Source organism: Alligator mississippiensis, chromosome 3 (genome assembly GCF_030867095.1).
Source record: "Alligator mississippiensis isolate rAllMis1 chromosome 3, rAllMis1, whole genome shotgun sequence".
Classification (NCBI taxonomy): domain Eukaryota; kingdom Metazoa; phylum Chordata; order Crocodylia; family Alligatoridae; genus Alligator; species Alligator mississippiensis.
Window position 1 is genome coordinate 288,722,260 of NC_081826.1, and position 24,042 is coordinate 288,746,301.

At 41.2% G+C, this 24,042-nt stretch overlaps 1 protein-coding gene across 1 annotated transcript in view; it reads left to right on the forward strand.

Annotated features, from left to right (window-relative positions):
* Nucleotides 1–24,042, forward strand: part of MYO5B (myosin VB) — a 404,810-nt gene that overhangs the window by 279,886 nt on the left and 100,882 nt on the right. The window contains exons 16-19 of the mRNA XM_014593958.3: nt 2,130–2,227; nt 6,629–6,715; nt 19,452–19,563; nt 21,764–21,975. Of these exons, the coding sequence (XP_014449444.1) occupies nt 2,130–2,227; nt 6,629–6,715; nt 19,452–19,563; nt 21,764–21,975 (509 nt within the window). The remainder of the gene's footprint in view (nt 1–2,129; nt 2,228–6,628; nt 6,716–19,451; nt 19,564–21,763; nt 21,976–24,042) is intronic.

The window sequence follows — 24,042 nt, forward strand, 5'->3', positions numbered from 1 at the left end:
CCTTCTCACTCCCAAGACCCCCCAGCCTTTCAGTTGCTCACCCTCCCTGGCTCTCTGTGGCCCTGACCCCAGGAGCGAGCACCTAGTTTCAGTCCTGAGAAGAGGGACTTCATGTCCTCTTTGGATGACCCAGTACAACCCACAGTTGCAAACAGCACAGTAGACAGTCTCTTCAGTAAAGGCAACTGGGGCAAAGGCCTCATCGTCAGTCCCTTCCAAAGGGTGTAAGCAGTCCCTCCCTTCCCAATCCAGCCCACAGCCTTGAGCACCCCCAGAGATGCCCTCCATTTGTTTCAGTCACCTGGCTCTTCTGGGCAGGAGCTGCCAGGCTGCTTGTTTCCAGCCTGGTCTCCCGTTGTCATGCACATTTCCTCTGGACACCTCTTGAGCCATCAAGCATCTCTGTGTCAATAAAGCCATTCTCAAGGCTCTGCTAATGCTGGTTTTATCCTAGGTGTAGCCAGTCTGGGCATTTTAACCCTTCATTTTCTGTGCACAAGTTAATGTGGTAAACCGAATAACAAAATATAATATGACTGCAGTTGACATGGAAATATCATAATAAAATTTGTCTATCCCAGTCCAGATGGAGAATTTCACTTATTTGGCCATCCTGTTTCCAGCACCCAAGCTGGGTCACGTGTATGTGGTCACGATGTTGCATTTTGATGCATCAACATACTTTTTACTTATAATGTATTCCCTACATCTGAGTATGAAATATTTTTTTGAGCAAGAGAAAGTATGGATAGAATCTAGAAAAGTAGCACCAGAAGGGACCTCACAGGGTCATTTAGTCAAGCCCCCTGCTTCAGGCATTAACATCCCTATCCAAACCATCCCATACAAGTGCTTGTCTAACCTATTTGTAAAACTGTACAAACAACACTCACTGAGCTACAAAGCACATTGCCCCAAAACACCAGAAACATGCCACAAGTAAAGCAGGGGTTCAAGTGTACTGATAGGGAGAAACAGGAACGGGAAGAAGAGATGAGAAGCGTTTGAGGTGGAGCAATGCAAAATAGATTCCAGAGTCAAGGGACTGCGATGCTGAGGAAGCAAAAACAGAACAGAAAAAGAGCAGGTGGGGGGAGAGATGGGTGTGAGCTCAGAGAGGTAGGGTGCATTTGAGTCCAAACTGAGAATTGTCATGATCCAGGAGATGTCTTTTTTTTTTATTTAAAATCTGAGGCGGAGCTTGAGCAGACTTTACTGAGAATGGAAGATGAGGGAGATAGTAGCGTGGCCCTGCTTACTGGAGTGCCAGGAGCAATCTGGGTACAGCATTTGGGGTTCCCAAAGCTTAGAGAGTATGGGTTAAAAAAAAAAAAATTAGGTCAACTTCAGTAGTCATGATTGATTAGCAAGGATTAAGGCACTGAAGGTGGTCAGCTTGGGACACATCCTTGTGACTAAGCATTCTGTCTCCAAAGGTTCAGGGATGCTTCTCAGCTTTCTCTAGAGCTACTGAAGATTGATATGAGGGACCCTGCTTGAATCTCGTGGTTGAAAGAACGATGCCTGAAACAGTACAAAATATTCCCTTGGCATTACACTACAGTACCACATTGTGCTGCTTGAGTCCATCCATGTATTGTGTAGAGCACAAAGTAATACAGTACCAGCTGGGCTGATGAAGCATCATATTGTGTTTCAGCTCCACAGGCTGATCCAGGCTTCTGTTTGTTGCTTACATCTATTTGTGTGTGTGTGTGTGTGTGTGTGTGTGTGTGTGGGGGGGGTGGGTCTTTGATGGAGCTGGGCTGTCCAATGGATAGCCCACTGGCCAGGTGTGGCCCACAAGGAGTTAAATTGCCACCCACCATGCGGTTGTCAGCATGGCTGCCAGCGCTGCTGCATTGGTGCAGCTCTGGAACCCAGACAGTGAATGCTACTTCCCCTTATCCCAGCATCCCCTTGCCTGCTGCCAAATTTGAGGTCTTAACTCACTGTGGCTACTCAAATCAGCAGCGGAGGAAAAGAGGTGTGGCGTTCCAGCAGCTGCAATGACAAGCCACTGCCGTGCTGCTGGAGGTGGACGGTCTGGCCAGCAAGAAGCCCTGTGGTCTGGATCTGATGTGCGGGGCCGGCTCATAGCATGATGGTCTCTCTCTTGTCTCTTTCAGTTCCGTAACTCCTTGCATTTGCTCATGGAAACGCTGAATGCCACCACTCCACACTATGTGCGCTGCATCAAGCCAAATGATGAGAAACTCCCCTTTAAGTAAGTGTGCTTTTCAGGGGTTGGACTAGATGACCTCCTGGGGTCCCTTCCAACCTTAATTTTCTATCATTCTGTGAAAAAGCCACCATCTTTAGCTGCTGCCTCTTTTAGAGACTCTCAGACCTTACAATATGAAAGCAGATACCTGGAGTTTTGTTTATCTTGAAGCCATAGGGCCTTTTACAAAACTGTTTAGAAGTATATGAAGTATTTAGGTGATGAATTCCTTCCAGCCCCAGTGACCTCCATAGACATTGAGGCTGTTCAGAAACTGATAGGTCCATAAAAGATTAACATCCATTCTAGTTTGCTGGAATCCTCTTGGGGTGGGAGGCAGGGGGTTGGGGAGGGGTTATACTTCTGCACATTACTGGAACATTAGGATGCTTGGAAATTATTTTGTGACTTGCTTTAAAAATGCAGGGTGTGCTTACAAGAGTGAGGGACATGGAAGGTAGGGACTGCCCCAAACTCTTATCATAGACTGTACCAATTGCCTATTTTGTTTGCAGGATGATTTCAGGTAAGTGATAATTTCCTCATTGATTGAGAGATGGGTCTCCACTCCCTAATATAACTTTCATCTCTAATTACAATGGCAGAATGAGACCTGTCAGTAAAATCTCCTCTAGCTGTCGAAGCAAATAGAAGAAAGAATTCTCCTTGTTTCTCATATTTCTTCCCTCTGGTAGAATATTAATGAGAATGCTAGGGGCTTTGTGGATAGTTTATTCATTAAGTACTGGCTAATAAATCAGCCACATGCATGTTCTACCATAATTGCAAGGCTCTGACACAATAATATTTGACCTCACATTTTGAAAGCTCTCTGTAATCATTTCATAAAGAGATGGCCCTGACCTCCCTTAGCAGTAATGTAGTGTGTACTGTAAGTATGATGTTCAAATGATTATACAGAATTAATTAGCAGTCTTGTACTACCTCTTGGAAGAATTTATTTTGTTCTAAGTTAATGGAGGTTCTATCATTAATATAGAGGGTTCTTCATTGCTTTTAAGCATGTTGTGTCCAGTATAGGCTATGATTGAAGGCACGCTTGATCTGTGGTTCAGCCTGGGATGTTAAGATCATGCAAGGCAAAGGAACTATGAATAAATTCATTGTCTTCTGCAATATCCCAATGACAAGAGAAAGTGTTTGTATTTCATGAGGTTATCTTCAAATCCATACATCCACTTTTTTAACAAACTGATACTTAGACACACTTTTAAATCTGGGAGTCAGTTTGTAATTGCAGACTACATACCTGTCCCTATGTCTGCAAATTCTGATCAGGTAATTTTACCTGCTTTGAATAATTTTTGTAGTTACAAGTCAGGTACCTAAAAGTTTCAAGGATGTGCTGTCTTGCTGAGCTATAATATAGCAAAAATTAACTAAAAATCTTGCATTTTAAAGTGCATTTATTTGATTTTGTTTTAGGTGAGGTGCACAGAGGGGTTTGCTAACTCTAAATAGCAGAAGCAGAATAGATGTATTTTGAGCTTTTCATCCAAGGAGTCATAAGACTGCATTGGTCCAGTTGGCTCAGATTTCAGCTTAGCTTTAACTGAGTCTTAATGTTTTCACCTTCAGGTTTTTAAGTCCAGTTTTCCCTCCCCCTTCTCATTCTGCCCAGCAATTTCAGGTACAATTGATTATTCCCTTTTATTACACTGTGTCCTTAGTCTAAATAATTGTAGTCTAGTCTAGCCTAGGCCTACAGGTACAAAACCTCAACTGTAAATTGTGGGCAAGAAAAGGTGACTTGGTTCTTGCCTGTAATTGTTAGTCTATTCGAGCTTGGTCCCAGAATGGCTTCAATGTTTGACGTGATGCTTCCTGACTGCAAAGTGGTAAGGTTATCAAAAGTCAGGCTTTCAGAAACAACTGTCAACCCAAAATAGGTCCAAGAATTGTTCTTCTGGCCTGATGTGCCTGTGAATCTCATTTTCAGGGCAGGTGTCTGTGTACTTGGTATGTACATCATAGTGTCTTTGCAAGAACTTGAAAATAGTGGGAAACAGACAAATACTCTGGGTCGAACTGGTTGATGCTGCAGCCAAAAAGTACCATCTTGGGCTTGTTATTGTCACCATTCGCTTGCAAGAGGCTGATCTCCCATACCTTCCTGAACCTCCTTGGGCTTTACTTAATTTGTCTGGGATTGAAGATTCAGGCGTCCTAATCCACCCAAGCCTTGCTGCTGCCAGTTTACACAGGTGTTGTCCCTGTAGTCACTTTAAAAAAAGGTTGAGAAGTGGCAAGTCAGAACTGTATGAGCCTTAATTCAGGAGGAATTTGTCACGTGTACATTGTGGCATTGTCACATATGCAAGCACCCTTGGGTATCATGAACACTGTAACACTTAACTGCAGAAAAGGGAATTAACACAAGTGACTTGGCCAAAGCAGATACAACCTATCATCCCTAGATTTCCTATACGGTTTCAGCTGGAGAGGTTCTTCATCTCTTTCTGTACTGAGAAGTGTTGTTGGGGTAGAGTGATTATTTCCCCATGCACCCCATTCCCTTCTGCTCCCCTCCTCTTCCGCAGGTGGCTATTGTTTAGAGGAGATGGCTACAATTCAGAGAAATCCCTATAGATTCAGCGCAAATTACTTGGGGATCCTCCTGCATAAAAGCTGCTATATCAGTGTAATGCTGTTACTGTTATTTATTATGACTATTACAACTCACCCCTGTTGGATTCCTGCTTGGAGCGAGTGACAAGCTGTCTCTCTGTTCTTTCTTGCATTTTTGTTCTTGGTGTTGTAATGGATAGCTTGCTGCAGACACGACAGAACTGATGAGTTTTTAAAAATGCAGAAAGTAGCTTCAGCATATTTCTTATGCAAGTTTCACACCGTGGAATCTTATTTAAAAATTATTCATGAATTCTTGATCTGCATTCATTAGGGGCATTCAGAATCCGAACATATGCATAAGAACATGAGTATTGTCTCCTTACTGCCTTATCAACTACTACAACAGAAGCATCTTTTCATGTCTCCGTAGGGTTTGATAAAGCTGCTCATCATCATGGTATTGGAGTACCTCCCCAGGTCAAAATGTGGCACTTATTTCCATTATAAGCCTCGTTCTCTACTGCACTGCACCAGTTTTACCCCAATGCAACTCAACTAAAATCAAGTGTCAGATGAGAGTTAGCAGAGAATCTAGTATCTTTGCATGCTCAGGATGGCATAAGATTAGGTGCTTATGTCAACATTAAACTCACTGGTCTCCAAAGCTAGTTAAATAGAAAGTGATCACTATTCTGATCTTAGATTTTTAATAGTGCTGAACATATGGGATGTGCAGGGTTTTTTCCCTATTCAATCAAACATTATCTTTCCCGAAGTGTGGTGTTGCCCTTTTATAGACACAAATAACTATGATGCTGTTATAAAATGTACCACATTAAGATGCTTAGATCAATGGGGTTTTTGACTGTGCAGAAAAGCAGCTTGTCCTGTTTGTCTTCGGTAGCTTTGTCTATAACTTTGCGTTGGTTTACACACAGGAAGGATAGGGTTCATGGAAATGCTGCGTATCCGATTATTCTGTTTTGTTGAACGCCCCTTGACTGAGTGGGTATTCTTAATGGAAAGCTCTGTTGCACTCTAAAAGTAGATCAGTTCAGAAATATGCAAACAAGACAAGTAGGGATGCACTGATAAAGATGTTTTTGGCTGATTTTACCAACGGCCAATTTTTTAATCGGTCATATCGGCTGGGACCCGCGCCGCTTCCTCCTCCCCCACCCCTCCAGACTTACCACCCGCGTGTGGCTCTCCAAGCTGTCAGACTGCGTTCCTGGCCGTGCATGCACGCGGCATTTATTAATGACATTTATTTGGCTACACCAGCCAAAAAAAGCCGATTTGTCGATGATGTCAATTTTCCTTTTATTGGTGCTGATCTGATATGGACTGATATAGCAGTGCACCTCTAAAGATGAGGAACATTTGTGGAAGTTATCAAATGGAAAGGCAAGACTAACTAATGGTTACACTGAAAGTTGGAGAGAAAATAGATATGGATAAGACCTGCCTTGCGGTGTCTGATCATCTGTTAACCATCAACCCAGCTCTTTTCTTTGAAAATATTTAGCAATTTTATATGGGTCAGATGTCAATCCACTCTCCAAAAGGATTTCTGGTTATGAAGTTCTAGGAAACAGTAAATTCATATTTCCAAGTGTAAATGATACTATATTTCATTTGGCACATGCTGTGTGTACTAGCAGAAACGAAATCTAGATGTCTGGGAAAGGTTGCCAGTGTGAACATTTTTGTCATGTTCCTTCTGATACGCTGCTGCTAGAATCCTTTTCATTTTTTGTCCTGAATGGGGGAAAACACTCTGCTTATCAACTTTCTAACTTGTAATTACAGATTTGATCCAAAGAGAGCAGTCCAGCAGCTAAGAGCCTGTGGTGTGCTAGAGACCATCCGCATCAGTGCAGCTGGCTACCCATCCAGGTACTGTACTGACAACGCTTGTGTTGGACTGTTTGATGTGCTTCTATTAAGTGAATTTGGCAGTTGGAGAAGGAAGGTCAAAATGGAAATCTTCACTATAAATAGGATTTAATAATTTGCTTGTCTTATTTCAAAAAGGGGATTTTCTTTTATTTTATTAAAAAAAAAATTATATATCCCAAGAACTAGTGATATATATCTGTATATCACTAGTTCTTGGGATCTCCTTAGAAAAGAAGTTAATGGTAAAGCCATAAATTGTAATATAAACCCACCATAGAGTGTTTGTGTCTGAGTTCAGTGTTTCACTTGGATTTTTTATTTTTATTTTTATTTTTTTGCCAAGCTGATTTCAGTTCTCAGCATTGTAGAAAAGGTCTGCATGTACACGTACAAGCCTGTACATAGTGCTTTGTGTCTAGTCTTCAGACACCTGCCGTAGTAGCAATCACAGCCAAAAAGTGTTTGTTTCATTCTGTGTACAGGGAGGCAATAAAACTTTTCAGTAATGACACATTTGCCGTCATCATACCCAGACATCAAACTTTTGGGAGTTTTTAAAAGAGGCTGCAGGTAATATGGTTTTGAACTTCAGAAGAGAGATTTTAGGGCCTAGTAAATCCAAAAGTTTAAACCATAAATCAGGCCTGTAGAGGACATGGGCAGATAGCTTTGAGAATGCATACAGTCTGCTTTATTGCTCCGCAGTTTTGTGATAATGTCAGCATAGTGATCAGCTCTTTTATGTGGAACAAAAGAGTTATAAATAATAACCTTTGTAAAAGCCAGTTAACTGACGTTGAACACTCACAAGAAAGTCTGCCCCCATCCTTTTGGAGAAGTGTGCTACCTTAACGTTCACTCAACTCCTGCACGTCTCATCAAGAAAAGGCCCGAGAGAGGTCCAGTAGAGGGGTTCAGTGGTGTTTCTGAACCACATTGCCCATTGTTTAAACTTCATGGGACATTCTGGGACTTAGATGAAGTTTCATGCTCTGTTTTGAAGAGAGAGAATCATTAAAACAGGGAGATGAATGGTCCGCTCAACTCCAGATAAATATATCCTTACAAAAATTCCCATAGAAACTGATAGAATAATATATGCACTTAGCAAGATTTTGGAAGTGTGCTACAGACTTTATTAGAGAATTACATCACTTCTCTAAAATTCTGTTGCCACCCTGCTCTACTTTTTGTGTATAAAACAGTGTAACACAATGACAACTCTAAAGAAGGTCTTAGGGCACCTATACACATACTGGATGTCTGCTTTGATGCGTGCTAATTAGCATGTGTCAAAGCAAACACAATTAATAGTCTGCTGGAGCATGCTGATTAATGCACTCCAGCAGCCTCTGCCTTGCTATTCAGCATCTCCGGGCTTCAAAATGGTGGTGGGGCGCTTGAACTAAAGCTTATTGAATGAGCTTTAGTTCATGAGCCCCGGCTGCCATTTGGAAGTGCAGGATGCTGAATACACATGATGCTATGAGTGCTTTTATGTATGGAAAACCTTTAAAATAGAACAATAATTGATTCTTTATGAAGAGGTCACACAATGGGAATCCAAGCCCAGCCCAGCAGAGGGATCTTGGCTCTGATTGCATCAAACAGCTGTCAGAAAAGCCCCAGAGAGACTGCTCAGACACTGTATTGATGGATGCGTGCAGGCTCTGTTGGTGATCTTAGAGCTGTAGTAGGAAAATTGTCTTCTCATGGGCACCCTTTGACAAGACCTCACTTCTCCAGCTTCACGAAGTGTCCAGCATTTTAACTCGCTTTCAGCTCTGACAGTCTTCAAATGCATTCACTATATATGTGAGGTGTTTCAGAAACTAATGGCAATTTCAAAATAAAACAGTTTTATGTGCAGTAGTCATTTACAGGACCACATCACCTTTCTACATGGTTGTGAATAATTGGTGCATTAGATGATGCTGCCATCAATGTTCCCCTTTGCTGTGTGGTTTCCCCACTTCGTCACAGACACATAGCTTGGGCAGCCACTTTGCTGTTAGTTTCTGAAACACCCTCATGTTTAATAATTGTTTTAAAAAATAAGATGTGGTAGTCATATTTTAGGACCTACCAGCCCAAAGAGATCAAAGCCTTCTTATGATGAACTTTAAAAAAAATTAATGATACAGAGAAACGTTTATTCCCTCTTTCGTACCGCACCTACAAATACATGCGTTGTCCAGTCGCCTAAGCTTGTCTGAGCCTACTGGTCTACCCAGAAGAGTTGTTTTGTTGTTTTTTTTTTTAATTAACTGTAGTTTTCAATCCTCATCAAAGTGACCCTTTGGATAATGTTTAGGACACTTTAGACACAGGGTGAGCATTTAACTTGCTGCTATCCTTGCGTTTTGGGAAGGCAATTATGTACAGTAGCATTGCTCTACCATGTAAGATACTAGCTTTGACTTGATATGCTTTTTATCATTCCCTGAACATTCAGTTCTACACCAACTGAAAAGCTAGAAGAAAAGGTTTTATATCATAATAAAAATGCCTAGATAGTGAGTAATCTGTGCACCTGAATTGCCAGTGGAAATTAATTTAATAAATGCTGTGTAAAATCTAAATCTTGATTCTGCGGGAAATGCGATACTTTTTTAATTCCTTTGTTTTCAGATAGGCAAGGAAGTGACCTTGTGTTTCAGCCCAGCATAAAATCTCGATGAATCCTGTGCAATAAATATGTAGAAATAACAACTCATGTAACTCCCGTTTCCTATTGCAGATGTCAGTGGAATAAATCGTAGGAAAGAGCTTATTGCCAGAAGTTTGATTTCCCTTCCCTCCCCCCAACCCAAGCTTTCATTTTACAGGACTGGGAGCTGAAACTGTTCACAATGGCTTTGCACAATTAAAATGTTTGAAATTGAAAATTTGTGTGGGTCATTTGGAATTTAAAAATGGTCACGATTTTCCAATACAATACTTCAGTTTTTCAAGAGAGAATTTCAAAATGTGAGATTTTTATCTGGACAGATTTTCCTGCTGGTACAATGAGAAAACATAATTTCTGTGCATACCTGAATGTTGTTTTGCTAGCATTTTATTACAAGATTAGTTTCTGAAAGTTAAGTGACATAGAGTCAAATAGCCAATATTTTTGCATGAAACCATTCTATTCTAGAACTCTGAATTTCCATAATTGCTCATCTGGACTATTTTTTTAATAGAGTGAAACTTTACCTAGTTTAAAAAAAAATAGAAAAGTTAAAAAGCACTACCCATATTAAAAGAAGAAAGAAACTTTACTAGAAGAAAACGTTGGCATTGCTCCCATCTTTGATATAGGACATGCTTGACTATATTTTATCATTTTCATGAAATACCGTGTTCTGCAACTATTTGAAGTAAAATAAAAATGTATTATTCAATTTGAAATGCTACACCGTAGTTAAGAAATATGTTCATTATTATGTACATAAACCACCGTGATGAATGCAGTGTCCTAGAGAATTGGATAGTGCATCCATCATCGGGTTTTATGCTTATAGTATGGAACATCTCACCACTATAAAATCATTTATCTTCTTTTTAGAAGCTGGTTGTGGTGAAGATTAATCTGTAAAAAACATGATACTGAAATGATGCAGCTCTTCACCAACAATAACAAAACACTTGTTCAGGCGTCTTTTGAGCCTGAGAACTTTATGAAACTTTTATCTTTCAGACCTGTTCCCTTTCCTTCTTTTTTTTAACATTCATATTGTTGGTGCCCAGTTGCTGCATGCTATGAATTCCACAATGAATACTGGTAACATGAATGCTGAGATGTAGTCTTTTCCTGTTTGTGATCAGTCAATCTGCGAATGCATTGAGAGCCTGCAGCAGCATTTGGTGCCAGGGCAATTTGGTGGCATTGAATGGTGAGTCGGATATAAAAAGGCACCCCCATAGCCAGAAGCACCATGTGGCAGCAGGCAAAATAGGTGTTGGGATAAATTGGCAGTGTCCTTTTACAAGAGGAAGCCCCTCTTGGATCAGGCACCATTAATTTTGTACACCACTGCTCAAAGGTCACAACCCTTGTTCTAACCAGTGAACTGTTGGATAAGAGAAGGTAGAGAGAGGGGCAGTTTCTCTGCCCCCCACCCTACTTTGTATTTTGAAGAGAAGTGCAGCCACTGCTGCATTTTTGGATGGAAGTCTGTCCCTTAGTTCTCTGCCCCCCACCGAGAGGTGGTGATCCGTGCCTGCTGTGCAGAGGGTGGTGTGAAGATTAATTAGATGTTTGGAATATGTAAAGAACTATCAATGGCACATTTTGGCAACCTGTTAACTTCCAGTATTTGTTTCCTATTTCGTTATGTTTTTGTACTAGTTCAAAGAGAATTCAAAGTTATGCTCTGTAATCCAGAACACCTGTACCTTTTAATGTAGGGACACTTGGATTTGAATCTCCAAAATGGAACCCCATTTATTTTTGAAACTGCATGGCCATGTTCCACAGTTCAAGATGTGGGTATAGGGGGAAATGGTTCAAGAAAAAGTTATCTTGTGACCACGTGCATGTTACTTGGAATAAAAATCTTGCAAGAGCTAGTATGTGTAGATGGAAAAGGGGTTCCCTGACAAATCTGAATGCTCATTCTTGATTTGGTCTCAGCCAAGTTCTAGAAGGGTTTTTTTTTTTTTAATCATTATTATTCTAACTTCTGTTTTAAAATAAACATTTTCCTTTGAATTAGTGTTCTAGTTTTCTAGAGATCCTGATACTATAGCATTGAATATTCTTCTCTACCTTTCTTCTTCTCTCTCTTTCAAATTTCCAAGTTCAGTTTGGTGGAAGAATTTGTTTTCAATCTTAGACAGCATGCCTCAATTTTGGTTATTTCATCCTAGCTGGAAATCCTACATTCCCTGTGACAGATATGTCAAAGAGGATTCTTTTTCCCCCTCTTAATCATTGTGAATTTGTCTTGAGATTCCCCCTTCGGTAAATAAAGTCACACTTTTATTGTTTTTAATGGTAAAGATTTAACTTGTATCTGGGAAAATTACACTAGGTTTTTTCTATTAAATTTAACATAAGAGCAAATAGATTTTGGAAAGCTATAACTTGAAAGGGATAGTGTTAGGTTAATTTATTTTGCATCTGGCGTCTTTAACTGAACTGACAACATTTATTAAAGATTGACACAATTCTGTCAACTCTTCAGAGTTCCCCTGCACAACGAATAGTGTGCGACTTCTCTGTGACCCACAGCAACAGTCTGCAAATGTTCAGGTTCATTGTGCAGGACTTTTTACCTCTAGGAAAAACAGTAAAATCCTATCATCTTCCTACCATCTTCTCAAGAATTCTCACCCTATCCCCCCACACCCAGCCTCTCTCCTCCTAGACCTCGCGCCAATGTACAAGTTAGTGTTACCAATACTAAATGGTCATTTTAAATATTGAACTATGTAGAGACACTCTTAGTTTTTAAGAAAACAAAGAATGACAGCTTCTGGAATAGGTGACTTTTTGATCCACATCAACTTCTGTAGCAGCTTAGATTACTCCAACTCTCTATCACCTCACCCAGCCAAAAGCCTTTTCCAATGTCAATGAAGTATTTCTGATGTTTCATTTCCATGTGTTGTGTGTGGTTTTGATTTTTTTTTTTACTTGAGCTGTATGTTGGATAGTGAGACATTGTACCATTTATTCATAAAATCACAGCTGGTGAACTCTGCAGACATTGCACATTCATAATTGAAATGTTTCATGGGCATCTCTGTATAGAAAATCATTATTCCTAATATGATTTCAGCTATGAGTCATCATCTTTTTAATGAAATGTGATCTATAAATTAATTTGGCAGCTAGTATTGCCTTATTTGTTTGCCCATGTTATTTTAAATAATGGAATTGTTTTACGCCTCTTTTTTTGCTTACACTGTTAATTGCAGACAATTCTGAGCTGAATATTTTATAATTAATTGGAAGGCAAATCTGTTCCACTGTGGCACAGCGATACAAAACAGGAGGAGATATCTCCTAGATTGCAGTTTGCAAAATAATCCATGGCAAAAATAATTATGAATCTGCAGCCCACGTATCCTAAAGAGTCTTTATTTTGGGGGGGAGGTATCATATTTTTGTCTTTCATCCTGTAGCATTAAGCAGCATGGATTTCTTAATGTCATTTGGCACTGGCTTTGTCTCTTATTCTTAATCTTCTAAGCAAAGCTTTGTATGCTTAACAGATGGCAACAATCATTATAGACTATGGTGTTAGGGTCTCCGTAGACCAGTTTGCAGTTCATCCATATTTCTGCGAGGTACTTGTGGTCTGTGTGTGTGTGTGTAGTTCACATACACAACTCATCCCCATGCTGAAAACCCTTAGGAAAAGAAACCATTCAACTCTGTATCCAGTCACCTCTTTGTAAAATGAAATAACACAGCAGCTGTTGAGAGAGGTCTTCTCCCACCCCTTCCCAACTGCACAAACCCTATGAAAATAACTTGTACCCATCAGTTTTTAAACAAGCAATCTATCTGAGATACCAGCAATGAAAAACAAAAGCCAGACACCTTTCTAATTCTCTTTGTACAAGATTTAAAAAAAATATTTTGCACTTTTTCACAAACCGATTTCAGTCAACAGAGAGGAATAAAAGATTATGATAAATCATAAACCTTAAGGCTTCTTTCCATTACTCAAGTTCCAGCTTGCAGAGATGAAAATGGTTCTGCCCAAGTAATATTATTGATTTTAATGTAATAACAGTGAATCTATGTGCAACTTTTTTTTTTTTGGCTGTTTAAAAAGTGAAACTTCCATCTACTGAATTTGTATTAAGATTTTTACCCATGTTGCCTTTAAAACAGGTATTTCTTATTTGTTTGGCCCATAGAAGCCTAATTGGGGAAGGAGGAAAAAACGCAAAGAAATCTTGAGCCAGAGTCCATTCCTGTAACTCTTGTCTATAAACTAGGGTGGCCATTGGTTCTGTTCATACCGCACTGTCCTGCTTTTAAACCCTTTGTCCCCCATCCGTTTCTAAATGAGGAATGGACTGTTTTTCAGTTCATTGGTTGAAATACATGTCAGTCATTTATCCTCGTGATTCTGTTGGCTGTGCCTAGAGCTAGGGTGCTGCACAGCCAGGAGGAGCAGGGTTCCAAGCCATGGAGGAAGGGAGGTGGCCTTTTTGTGGTGGCCCCACCCCTTGCTGCTGATTGGCTGAACTAGTGGCCCTGCCACCTAACTGCTGATTGGCCAAGGTGGGCAGTGGTTCTCGCCCTCCCCCCCTCACTAAGGGAATACCCTGTATTCTGGAGATGGGTCAGAGGCCACCCTAGTATAGGCAGATTGCTAATGTCATGCATTGATATCGGAGGGGCTTGGGGCAGGCAAAGCCATTTTCTCATAAGCAGGTTGAAGGATGTTCTGTCCCCTTTTTGAACCAGTTATATAGGGTTGGCTTGTTCTATATAATTGAAACCAGGTGGGTGATTATCTTCTCTGTTTGTTCAGCAGATGAATGCCCTGTTGACCTGGAAGCTGCCTTAATTTATGTGTGCTGACAATAATTAATACATTTATCCTTCCATGTTCTTAGCTCACTTATAATCTTTTCTTTATCTCAGTTGCTGCTAACTTTTTAGTAGTTCTTTCTTTTTCTTTTCTTTTCTTTTCTTTTTAGTGGCTGAGATTTTATTTTAATTCTCAGTGTCAGCACAGAGATATTTTTGGTTTTATTTGGAAACTTTAACCAAAATCAGTTATACTATTCATTATTTTTTTTTACAATTGTGTAAGCATGGTAATTAGTTTCAGTAAGTTCTTTACCTATAGATTCCCATGAGAATTACTGTCATCATGCAACCCAACAATGGATGTAAAAGATCTGAAAATGGTATTGTTTAATAGCACTCAGGGGTGTAGCCTTTCCCAGGAAAAGGTGTTACCATGTGTTAACTATAACATGATCATGTTACAACATGAGATTTGGGTGGGGGGGAAAGTGTTAGAAGATGAAGATGGTTGTGATATTATCTTAGTAGTCGGAGGGTAATTCCTAGATGTATTCACTTTGTCTTAGTGAAAGACCAAGGCAGTTAATTATACTAATTGTTTTACCTCCGGTTAATTACCACTTCTTAGCTGACATGAGGCAAAAACATACTTTTTTATTTTAGTGAAGATGGAAGTGCTGAGACTTATTTTTTTTTTAAAGCTAAATAGGAAGAAAATCTGTGTAATAGGTTTAAAAATATATGTGCACAATAACACCAAATGTAAGTGTTCATATATTGTATTAGGCTTTTATTTTCATTGTACTGTTAAAGAAAAGAGGGGAAATAATACTAATTTCTCTCAGAAGCATATAGCTAGGAGGTTGTCTATACTACTTAGAGGCATCTTAAACCTTAAGTGGTTTACCAGTGCATATTAAATTAAAACTAACTGCACCTTCCTCTGTGTAATTTCTGTGCAATTGCTATAGCTTCATCCCTCTTAGCATAGCTATCCTTAGCAGATCTTTTATATGTCCTGACAAAAGCATTGTTTCTTCTATCACTGAAGCCAGCTTTGTTCACCCATGTACCAAGATCTTTCACAAATATCTCTGTGAATATCTACTCTCAACAGCTGTATTTACTTGAATCCAAGATGAGATTCCCCCCCCCCCCCATTTCACATGGGAGCTAGTCTTAGATTTGAATACAAGTGACAGGGGGCAAGCAGCTGATGCAGCTCTGACTCCAACCTGGGGCTGTAGTCAGAGTTGCAGTAGTCACATGCCTGCCTCCCCTCTCTGAGCCAGGGCTGGAGCTGCCCCACCACTGTCCTACAGCCAGGTGAAGGCCAGAGCAACCATGTGCTCTGTGTCCTGGGCCAGAAGGACGCTGGAGCAGTGGGTGGGTAAGCACTGAAAGGGGGGCCATACTTATTTGCTTGTGTCTGTATGTAACCCAGCCCTTCATGATGACTCCTTGCATCTACTGCAGTACCCATTTTTATTTTTATTAATAAGTCTACATGCAAAGACACAAGCTCCAGAGATCTAAGGCTTGCTATAATTTTCCAGGCTTTCTTCCTCTGCTAAATCAACCGGGGCAGTCTGGCCTGAATGTTTGGGTAGATGCATCACTAATATAACTAAAACCTGTTGAACTTGTGTTCTGCTAACTTTCCCTTACCATTTGCTTGAGACTGAAAGGAAACCTTCCATGCTCATATTTTTCTGAGAAATATGCAAATGATAAAGGTGGACTAAAAAGAAAATGAGAACTTGACATTTTGGCTATGGTGGGTGAGATATTGTAGAGAGATTTTATTTTATAGAACTATAGAAAATAGTAGTTTTTGTTTTTTAAAATCCCATCGTTCTGCTCATAAACATCCGTGGAAGCTTCTTGCTGAAACATGCTTCATTAGAGGGAAATGTTTTTCTGTTGCTCTCGTACAAAGTTCTGCTGCTGGTGAGTTGATGGCCTTCTGCTTTAACTTAACCCCTGTAACAATTTTTGTTTGATGTTGAAAATATAGAAGGAATACGTTTTTAATTTTGCAGTTGTAAGAAAAACTCATCTGAGGTTGCTGCCCCAGAAGTGACAGACTCCTCTGCACCTGACTCTCAGATAGTGTATTCCTCCTTCCAGGCCCCATTGCACTCCCAGAGCAGTAGTATGTGTAAACATGAATCAAGTGAACAAGTATGGTTCCACAAAAGTCTAGGTAGTAATGCAGAGTTTTACAGTTGCTCATGCCTTTTCTTTGACATTCATTGTCTGTATGTTTGAAATAATGATTGCAGCACTTGGACATGCCAGAAACGCCTGGTGTTCCCATTAAAAAGCCTGGTTTTGAGGGGTCTATAATTCAGCTGTTTTAATTTGTAGAAGGCTGAAACTTGGCAGATAGTGAGCCAATTTTAGAATCCAGATTGCAGGCTCTAAATCTAACAGAGATGGCAGGAGATGCCTTTTCCGAGCAATAATATACAGTTCCCCTATTCTTTGAATTACAGCTTTGCCATGTTTGAGACTTCCCTGCTGGTGATGCAGTGTCTTCTAGATGAGCACTGAGGTTGCTTTACCTACTCAGTCCAAAGGTTTCATAAAAGAAGCCAACTTTAAGCATGTGCCATAAAGACCTAAATTCTCAGCATGAAATGATTAGCAGGAGAATTGATTCTAATTTATACTTACCAGAGTTTGGGGAAACAAGTCAGGCAACAATTATCCAGTGCCGTCCAACTCATTTAGTTTGCTTAATTTTTGGCTGAGTCAAATTGTACACATTAGTCACATTAATATCTCTGGAAGTTGTCTATGCCTTCTCGGGGCAATAGTATTGCTTTTAGTTAATCCTGGTGTCATGCAATAGACTGTGTGGAGCAAAGCAAACTATTCACCATTGCACACACAACTAAGATCTTGGCAAAGGTGCATGAAAGAGTTCAGGTAAAAAAAAAAAAAAAAAAAAGGCTTTTGTAGCCAATCTAGGAGACTGTCAAATAAAATAACAATTAATTTCCTAGGAGCCTGTCTGGCAGTCCTGACCTAGGCTAAATTGCCTGGAAGTGTGTGTTTGGGGTTTTTTTTACATATATAAAATCCTGTATTTCCTCAAATACAGGATGAGATCCTTTTCCCCAGTTAGCGTAGGGGGGCAGAAAGCCTCTCATCCATATACCAGAAAACCACATTAAATACATTGTCTGTCTTTGAACTGCTGCTAAAAGCAGCATGTGCTCAGGAATGGTAACCACCTATGAAGCTGACTAGATGCAGCCAATACTGAGCATGACTATAAAACACATGGCCCATACTGGGCAAACATACTCATGGGATATTTTTGGGGGGGGGTTGGTTTTTTTGGCCCTAAAAAATGGGCAGGTGTTCCCTCCACAGGGAACTGGCACCAGGCCTGGAGGTACTGTAATACCAGGCCAGCACCAGGAGGGCCAGAGCCAGGCCTGACACCATCCCCTTGGTACCAAAAATGCTTGATCTAAGCCAAATGGCTGAGATGCTGATGGGAGCCTACCATAAGTATAGTTTAGTGCGGCCCATCTGAATAGAATATATGGTAATGCCCGTTAGGCACAGTCTCTCCTCAGCACCAACTCTGTTTTTCAAGTCATGGTGAGTGGTGAGCCACTACATTGAATACATTTCAAATTCCTCTCAACTCCTGCAGCTGAGCTGCACCTTTTTCTCATTTACAATGATTCTTGTTTCTTCACCAGTCTTAAATGTCTGGTGAACATCATCAAATGGAGTCCCAAAGAATTCACCCAGAATCCTGAGCAGTATTGAGCCGTAGGGTCGCCATGACTTGAAATGCTGTTGACTCTACTGCGCCCAGCCCAATGAACTATATCATAAATTGTGAGCCTTTTGGCCCATGAGTTGCACTATCATGCATACTCTGTACTGCATATAAGTAGGTACAAAGTGCTGCTTAAAAGTGCTTGTGGAGTACCTGTGCTAAAACTTGTAGCAGTTGCAAAAAATAAAATGCATCAATTCCATATGAACAGTCTATGGGCACTATATGTAAGTTATGACATGTATGCTTATTTCAAGATCAGTGCTTTCAAATGTGGTTATATCTGTGTATATCTGTGTGTTCAAGGAGAGCAGGGTCTGACCATAAGTAGAAAGGAAAGGGGCTGCAAGGGGAAGAAGATGCAGGGCAGAGGGCAAGGCAGCAACCTGACCCCCCCAGATTTATTTTCTCTGCAGTAGCAGTGGAAGGGGGACAAATGCAAGCCAAACCTCCAATAATTAGATTCTGTACCTAGAAAATTTATAAGAGATATATAAATTTTCCATGTACAGAATCTAATTGGGGGGGGGGTCATCTTATATTAGAGCAAATAGGGTAATATTTTTGTAAATCCTTCAGACAGCTTGTATGAGGCTTGTGATAGAGGAATCTCAGGGTGCCTCTGCACATGCTCCCACGCGTTCCGATTAAAAGGCGTCAGAGCCGAGTTGATTAATCATTTCTTCTGGAGCGGTCTAATTAAAATGCTTCAGCGTCTCATGTATTCAGCGTCCCAGATTTCAGAATAGTGGGTGGGAGGCCCTTTAACTAAAGCTGGTTAAACAAACTTTAGTTAAAATGCCCCTGCCACTATGTTGAAATGTGGGATGCTGAATACATGCTGTGACATTTTAATTACGGTGGCTCCCAAGAACTGCCCTAGGTAAAATGCCTTCCTCCACCTTCCTTTCCTCCCCTGCCACCCCGGAGCATATGTATAGGCACCCTCAGATGCAGATGCTTCCTCAGCCTGGAGCCTGTATATAGGCACACCAGCTGCAGGTACTTCCTCAGCCTGATGAAGGGTTTTTTAAAATGAAAGCTTGCTAAAACTTTTTCCCCAACTATTTAAGTTGGTTTAATAAAAGATATCAGATTCACCCGAAGAACCTTGTCTGCCTAGGCACCCTTAGTAACGCTTTTTACTAGGAGCCTTGGATCCAACCTGATGGTGATACTCTCTGGATAACTTTGTGTGTACCTTTTAAATGCATCTCTACCAGGAAAATAAAGCAAATTTCAGTTTTGAATCCAAACTAGTACAGAATTAGAAGGGGTTAGGTGCTGATCTGATTTTAAACAATGCCCTCTTGATTCCTTTTATCTCGAATGTGAAAAGGTTTGGATTTGAGGTTTTGGTTTTGGTTGATCTCTAATGCCGAATTTTAGCTTAATAAAGAAGGCCTGATATGCTGTCTGATCTTTTTTCCGTGCTTTGTTTACAGGTGGTCCTACCATGACTTTCTGAATAGGTATCGTGTTCTTATGAAAAAGAGGGATATCTCTAAGAATGACAAGAAACAAATCTGTAAAACGCTGCTGGAAGACCTCATTAAGGTGAGCTGGGATTGAAACTTTAGCAACAAGCCTTGGAGCACAAACTCTTAACTGATATCATCTCCCCTTTCTTCCCTCCCAGTTTATCTGCTATAACAGCAGATGCTGATGCAGTTAGTGTCGGCAGGAGCTTCTTCCAAAATCAAATCATCTCTGAAGGAGTAATGAGAGTAAATGAGGCATGGCATGAGATCTATTGATTGCATTCAAGCTGAAAAGACCTTTTTGTGCAGCTGAATTGCATAGCCCAATCATGTACAGTAGATGATACCAATTTAGCATTTCTACAAAACATGTTTTTCCCTCTCTTTGAATTGCTCAGTCTCACACATTGTGTATAGCATAAAGAATCTGAAGTAAGGTTAAGAGCCAGAATAGGTAAAGAACTTGCCTACTGCTGTAGCACAGTGATTCTCAACCAGGGTGCCATGGCACCGGGGGGCCTTGAGATCCTTTAAAGGCTGCCATGGAGTGCAGCACTTAAGTGTACAAATATGATTCCTGAGATAAACCCAAAGTTTTCAAATAGTTTTAATAATGTTCTAACCTGTTGTGGTCTTCCTCAGGTCTTTGCAACAGAAAAATTGCTCTATTTTTTTTCTGTAGTCAGAGTGAAACCTAGAAGCTGGCATTTTCTGAGGGTCCTTCCAGTCTATTGTGGGGGCACCTCTAATCAATCAAGGGGTGCCTCAAGTCTAAAAAGGTTTAGGACCACTGTGGTAGATATACCCATTTGCACATTTAATTTCTTATACGAGTAAAAGAGAATGCAGGGTGAAAAAGAGAATTGTGAGAACAGCCCCCACACAGCAATATTTTTCCATTGGTTAATTTTTGTCTTGTTTAAAATTAAAAAAAAAAAAAAAAAAAAGTCAGCATTTGCCATGTTTGGATCAGGTTCATTCTTCAGGCTCATTCACTAACTCAAGTGGTTTCCAAATTGAGATGCATTTCCCTAGGAGTTCTTTCCATTGTCTGTTTTTTAAGCTCACATCCATTGCTTGGACTCTGACTGGGTCTTTATTTCTGGCTCTTATTTCCTTTTGTGAGAATTGCTGCGGTCCTTCAAAGGCTTCACTTTACATGCTGAGTGAAGTGACCACTGCAGTTAGTCGAGTTATTTGCAGCATGAAAAATTAAAGCAATGCACATCCTGTCTTGCACCTCTCAAGTTTGGGAGTTTTTGGACTTCTGGTTTTGGTTCACCTCTACACTGACAAAAGGTATAGGCAGCCTAGGAGTCCTCCTTTTTTATTGTTGCCCTTATTTGAACATGAACATGCCTACAAAGAGGAGTGCCGAGAACATGGGAATTTTAGTGTTAAATACTCATTGCATAGCAGGGAAAGACAGAAACCAAAACCAGAAAGGAAGATGCACCAGTCCTCAGTTCTACCCCATGCAGTTATGGTAAGATGTAGGGCAGGGCTGCCAGTGTGACAGCCCTGCCGTACATGGGCTGGATGTGGCCCATTGGGGGTTAATGTTCAGTTCATTGCCATTTCCACCACCTATTGTTTCTGCTGCCATGGCAGCTGGGGACTTTGAGGAGAGGCAGTATGGTGGGAGGAGGCCCAGTGAGCTTGCTGGCCACATGGTGGGGCAGCTTGTGCTCCCTGTGTATGCACCTGTGGTGGCAGTGGGGCTTGGGCCTCAAAGGAGGACTTGTATTGCCTGTGTGACACCAAAGGATCCCAAGTTCTCAGTGCCCATTCACGGCTGGAGGGGGATGTTTTGCACTGCCTATATGTCAATGAGGAGTGGGGCGTCTGCTGCCTTCATGGTGCGGGTCATAGGGAGCCTGTGCTGTATGTGGTCCCCCATGGCATGTACACAGTGTGGTGTGCAGCCCCCAGATGCTGTGAAGCTGGACATCCCTGCTGTCAGGAGGGTCCCTGGATCCAGGGATACTTTCGGAGCAAGGTGAAAAACCTTTAGTCTCTGCTAATGCACTGGGACAAATCTATTATGTGCAAGTCTCTCACTTATTTTGTTGATATTAGGGTTTGGTCCATAACCTGCCCCAGTGGTTATGCAAGTACATGAAAATCAGCATAGTGGGGTTTAAAAGGATGAAACTCCGCCGTTTAACTGATAACTTTTTTTTATTCAAATCTTTGCAGCCTTATGCTGAGCAAGTATGTTGGTTCCTCTTGAAAATGTTTGTGTTAATTGGAGTTTCCTTTATGCTTTTGAAAAGGATCCTGACAAGTTCCAGTTTGGACGTACCAAGATCTTTTTCCGTGCAGGCCAGGTGGCATATCTGGAGAAACTCCGGGCAGATAAATTTAGATCTGCTACTATTATGATTCAGAAGACTGTGCGGGGCTGGTTGCAGAGACTGAAGTACAGAAGGATGAGGGAGGCTGCAGTAACCATACAGAGGTATACACGGGGACATCTGGCTCGCAGGTAAGTCTCAGAAGGGTCTGCAAGTTATTACTAGCTGGGAACTGTAGAGTGGTGACTAATTCTAGCTATTGTTTTTATGGGAACCATTTAAACTTCTGATAACCTTTCATCATTATGAAACGTGGGCATTTAATATTTTGAACGGCCAGATTAGAGGTACTCAGCTCTTGCAGCACCCCGGGATTATAAAAGTGCTTTTTAACCATTTTGTGCCTTTGAACATAGTCTGTTCTTATATGCATATGCCAGGTATAAGAGGGTGTAAGGATAGTGCCCTGGGAGTTGCTCCTAGGATTCATTGCTGCCTTATGTTTTCAGCTCTCCCTGTGATTTTTAAAAGGTAGATGAGCCATACTTCCTTGGCCCGATTCTTTCTGAACACCAGTGCAAAAGACATTATGGGCACCAATAAATTGCATATATTTAAAAGATTTTTCCTGACTTACCAGCCTCTCTGGAGCATAGACTGAAGCTAAATGGTTAGGGTTTGCTAAGTACTTTGAGAAATTTTAATAAAGCTATCAAATATTCCCTGGATGGTAATTCCCTATTATCAGCAATGGCATTTGGGATCTGCCTTTGCTGACCCATTCCAGTAGACTAGTTGGTACCCACTTCCTTCCTTGGAGATCAAATAGGGACCTATTTGTTATCTCATGGTTGTTCTTAAACTTGGCTTACTATATGTTTCTTCCAATGATTTGGAGTAATTTCCTCTGGTAGTGATGTTGGAGATGGGGCTATTTAGAGCATAGAAAAGTTTTAGCTAAAAATCTATACAAAGCCAAGTCTGAGAACCTGAACCTCCCTAACACTGTTTTAGCACCTGACAAATCACTACTATCATCATTTATAACACTGCTTCAAAGTGCAGGCTTTTGATATTAAATGAGAAATGAAGCAAAGTGGCATGATGGCAAAAGTCCTCTTGCATCCCAGTGTGCAACACTGAACAAGCAAATTTAGCTTGTATGCGACTATAACAGTGGACCTCAAGGGTAAAAGGTTGTCGGACTTCTCTGCCTCAGTTTGTTTTCACTTCCTCCAGCCCAACCCAGCTAGCCGCAGAGGTCCAGAACAGATGGAAAGGATAGTGGGTTTCATGCCATAATGGCAATTTTTTTTTCTTCAGTTTGAGTTCCCTTTAGATTTCCAGTTACGTTGCTTATTGCTTAGCATGAATCTTTCCCTTGATTCTGAGTTAATGTCATCCATTCAGGAGTGTTGCTACATAAACTACTGCCCAAGTAACTCTGGGCATATGTAGATGAAATGGTGGCCTTAAGATGCAGTGGTAGGTTTTAAAAAACACCACTTAAGTTTAGGGCTGATTAAACCCCTGTGTCTTGCACACACCCTGCTGACTTACCTGCTTCTCCAGCGGGGAGGGGAGGGCGAGTTGCCGGTGGGGGGGGGCTGGTGCTTCCCTCTGCAGCAGTGGCAGGACTCCCCCCAAGCAGCACCTGCCTGCAGGCATATGGCTTGGGTGGTTCTGGGGGGCACCGCAGCCACGGAGGGAAGCACTGGGCCCCCAAGCAACTCAGGCAGGCAGGCTCCGGGGTGGGGGGGTAGAAAAAAATCAAGCTTGTCGCTTTTCTTGAGCAGAGCTGCTTTCCTGGGCTGCTGCCAGGCTGCCTGCAGGGCTTCTTGCAGAGCTGTGGAGCTGCACAGAGTCCAGTGCTTCACTCCACGGCTGTAGGGGCAGCAAACTAAAACTCCTCTTCCTTGAAGGAGTTTTAGTTTGCTGCACCCCTAATCATTTAAGGCGTATTACGCTGCTGAATTTCCTACAGCAGCTGGAATTAATGCACAATACGCCGCCGAGGCGTGCTAACACCGACACCATTAAAGCGATGCAAAAGCATTTAGCCCGTTTTAAAACGTTGTGCGTGTACGCCTTTCGTTTCATCTACACACAGCGTTCTTTGGGGATCAGAATTGGCTGATATGGCTCGTTAAAAATCAGCCATTGGTGTCGGCCCAAAAATTCTCTATCAGTGCACCTCTACGTCTTACATATTGCATAATTAATGGGTGGAACCCATTGGCAAAGGGGATTTTATGGAC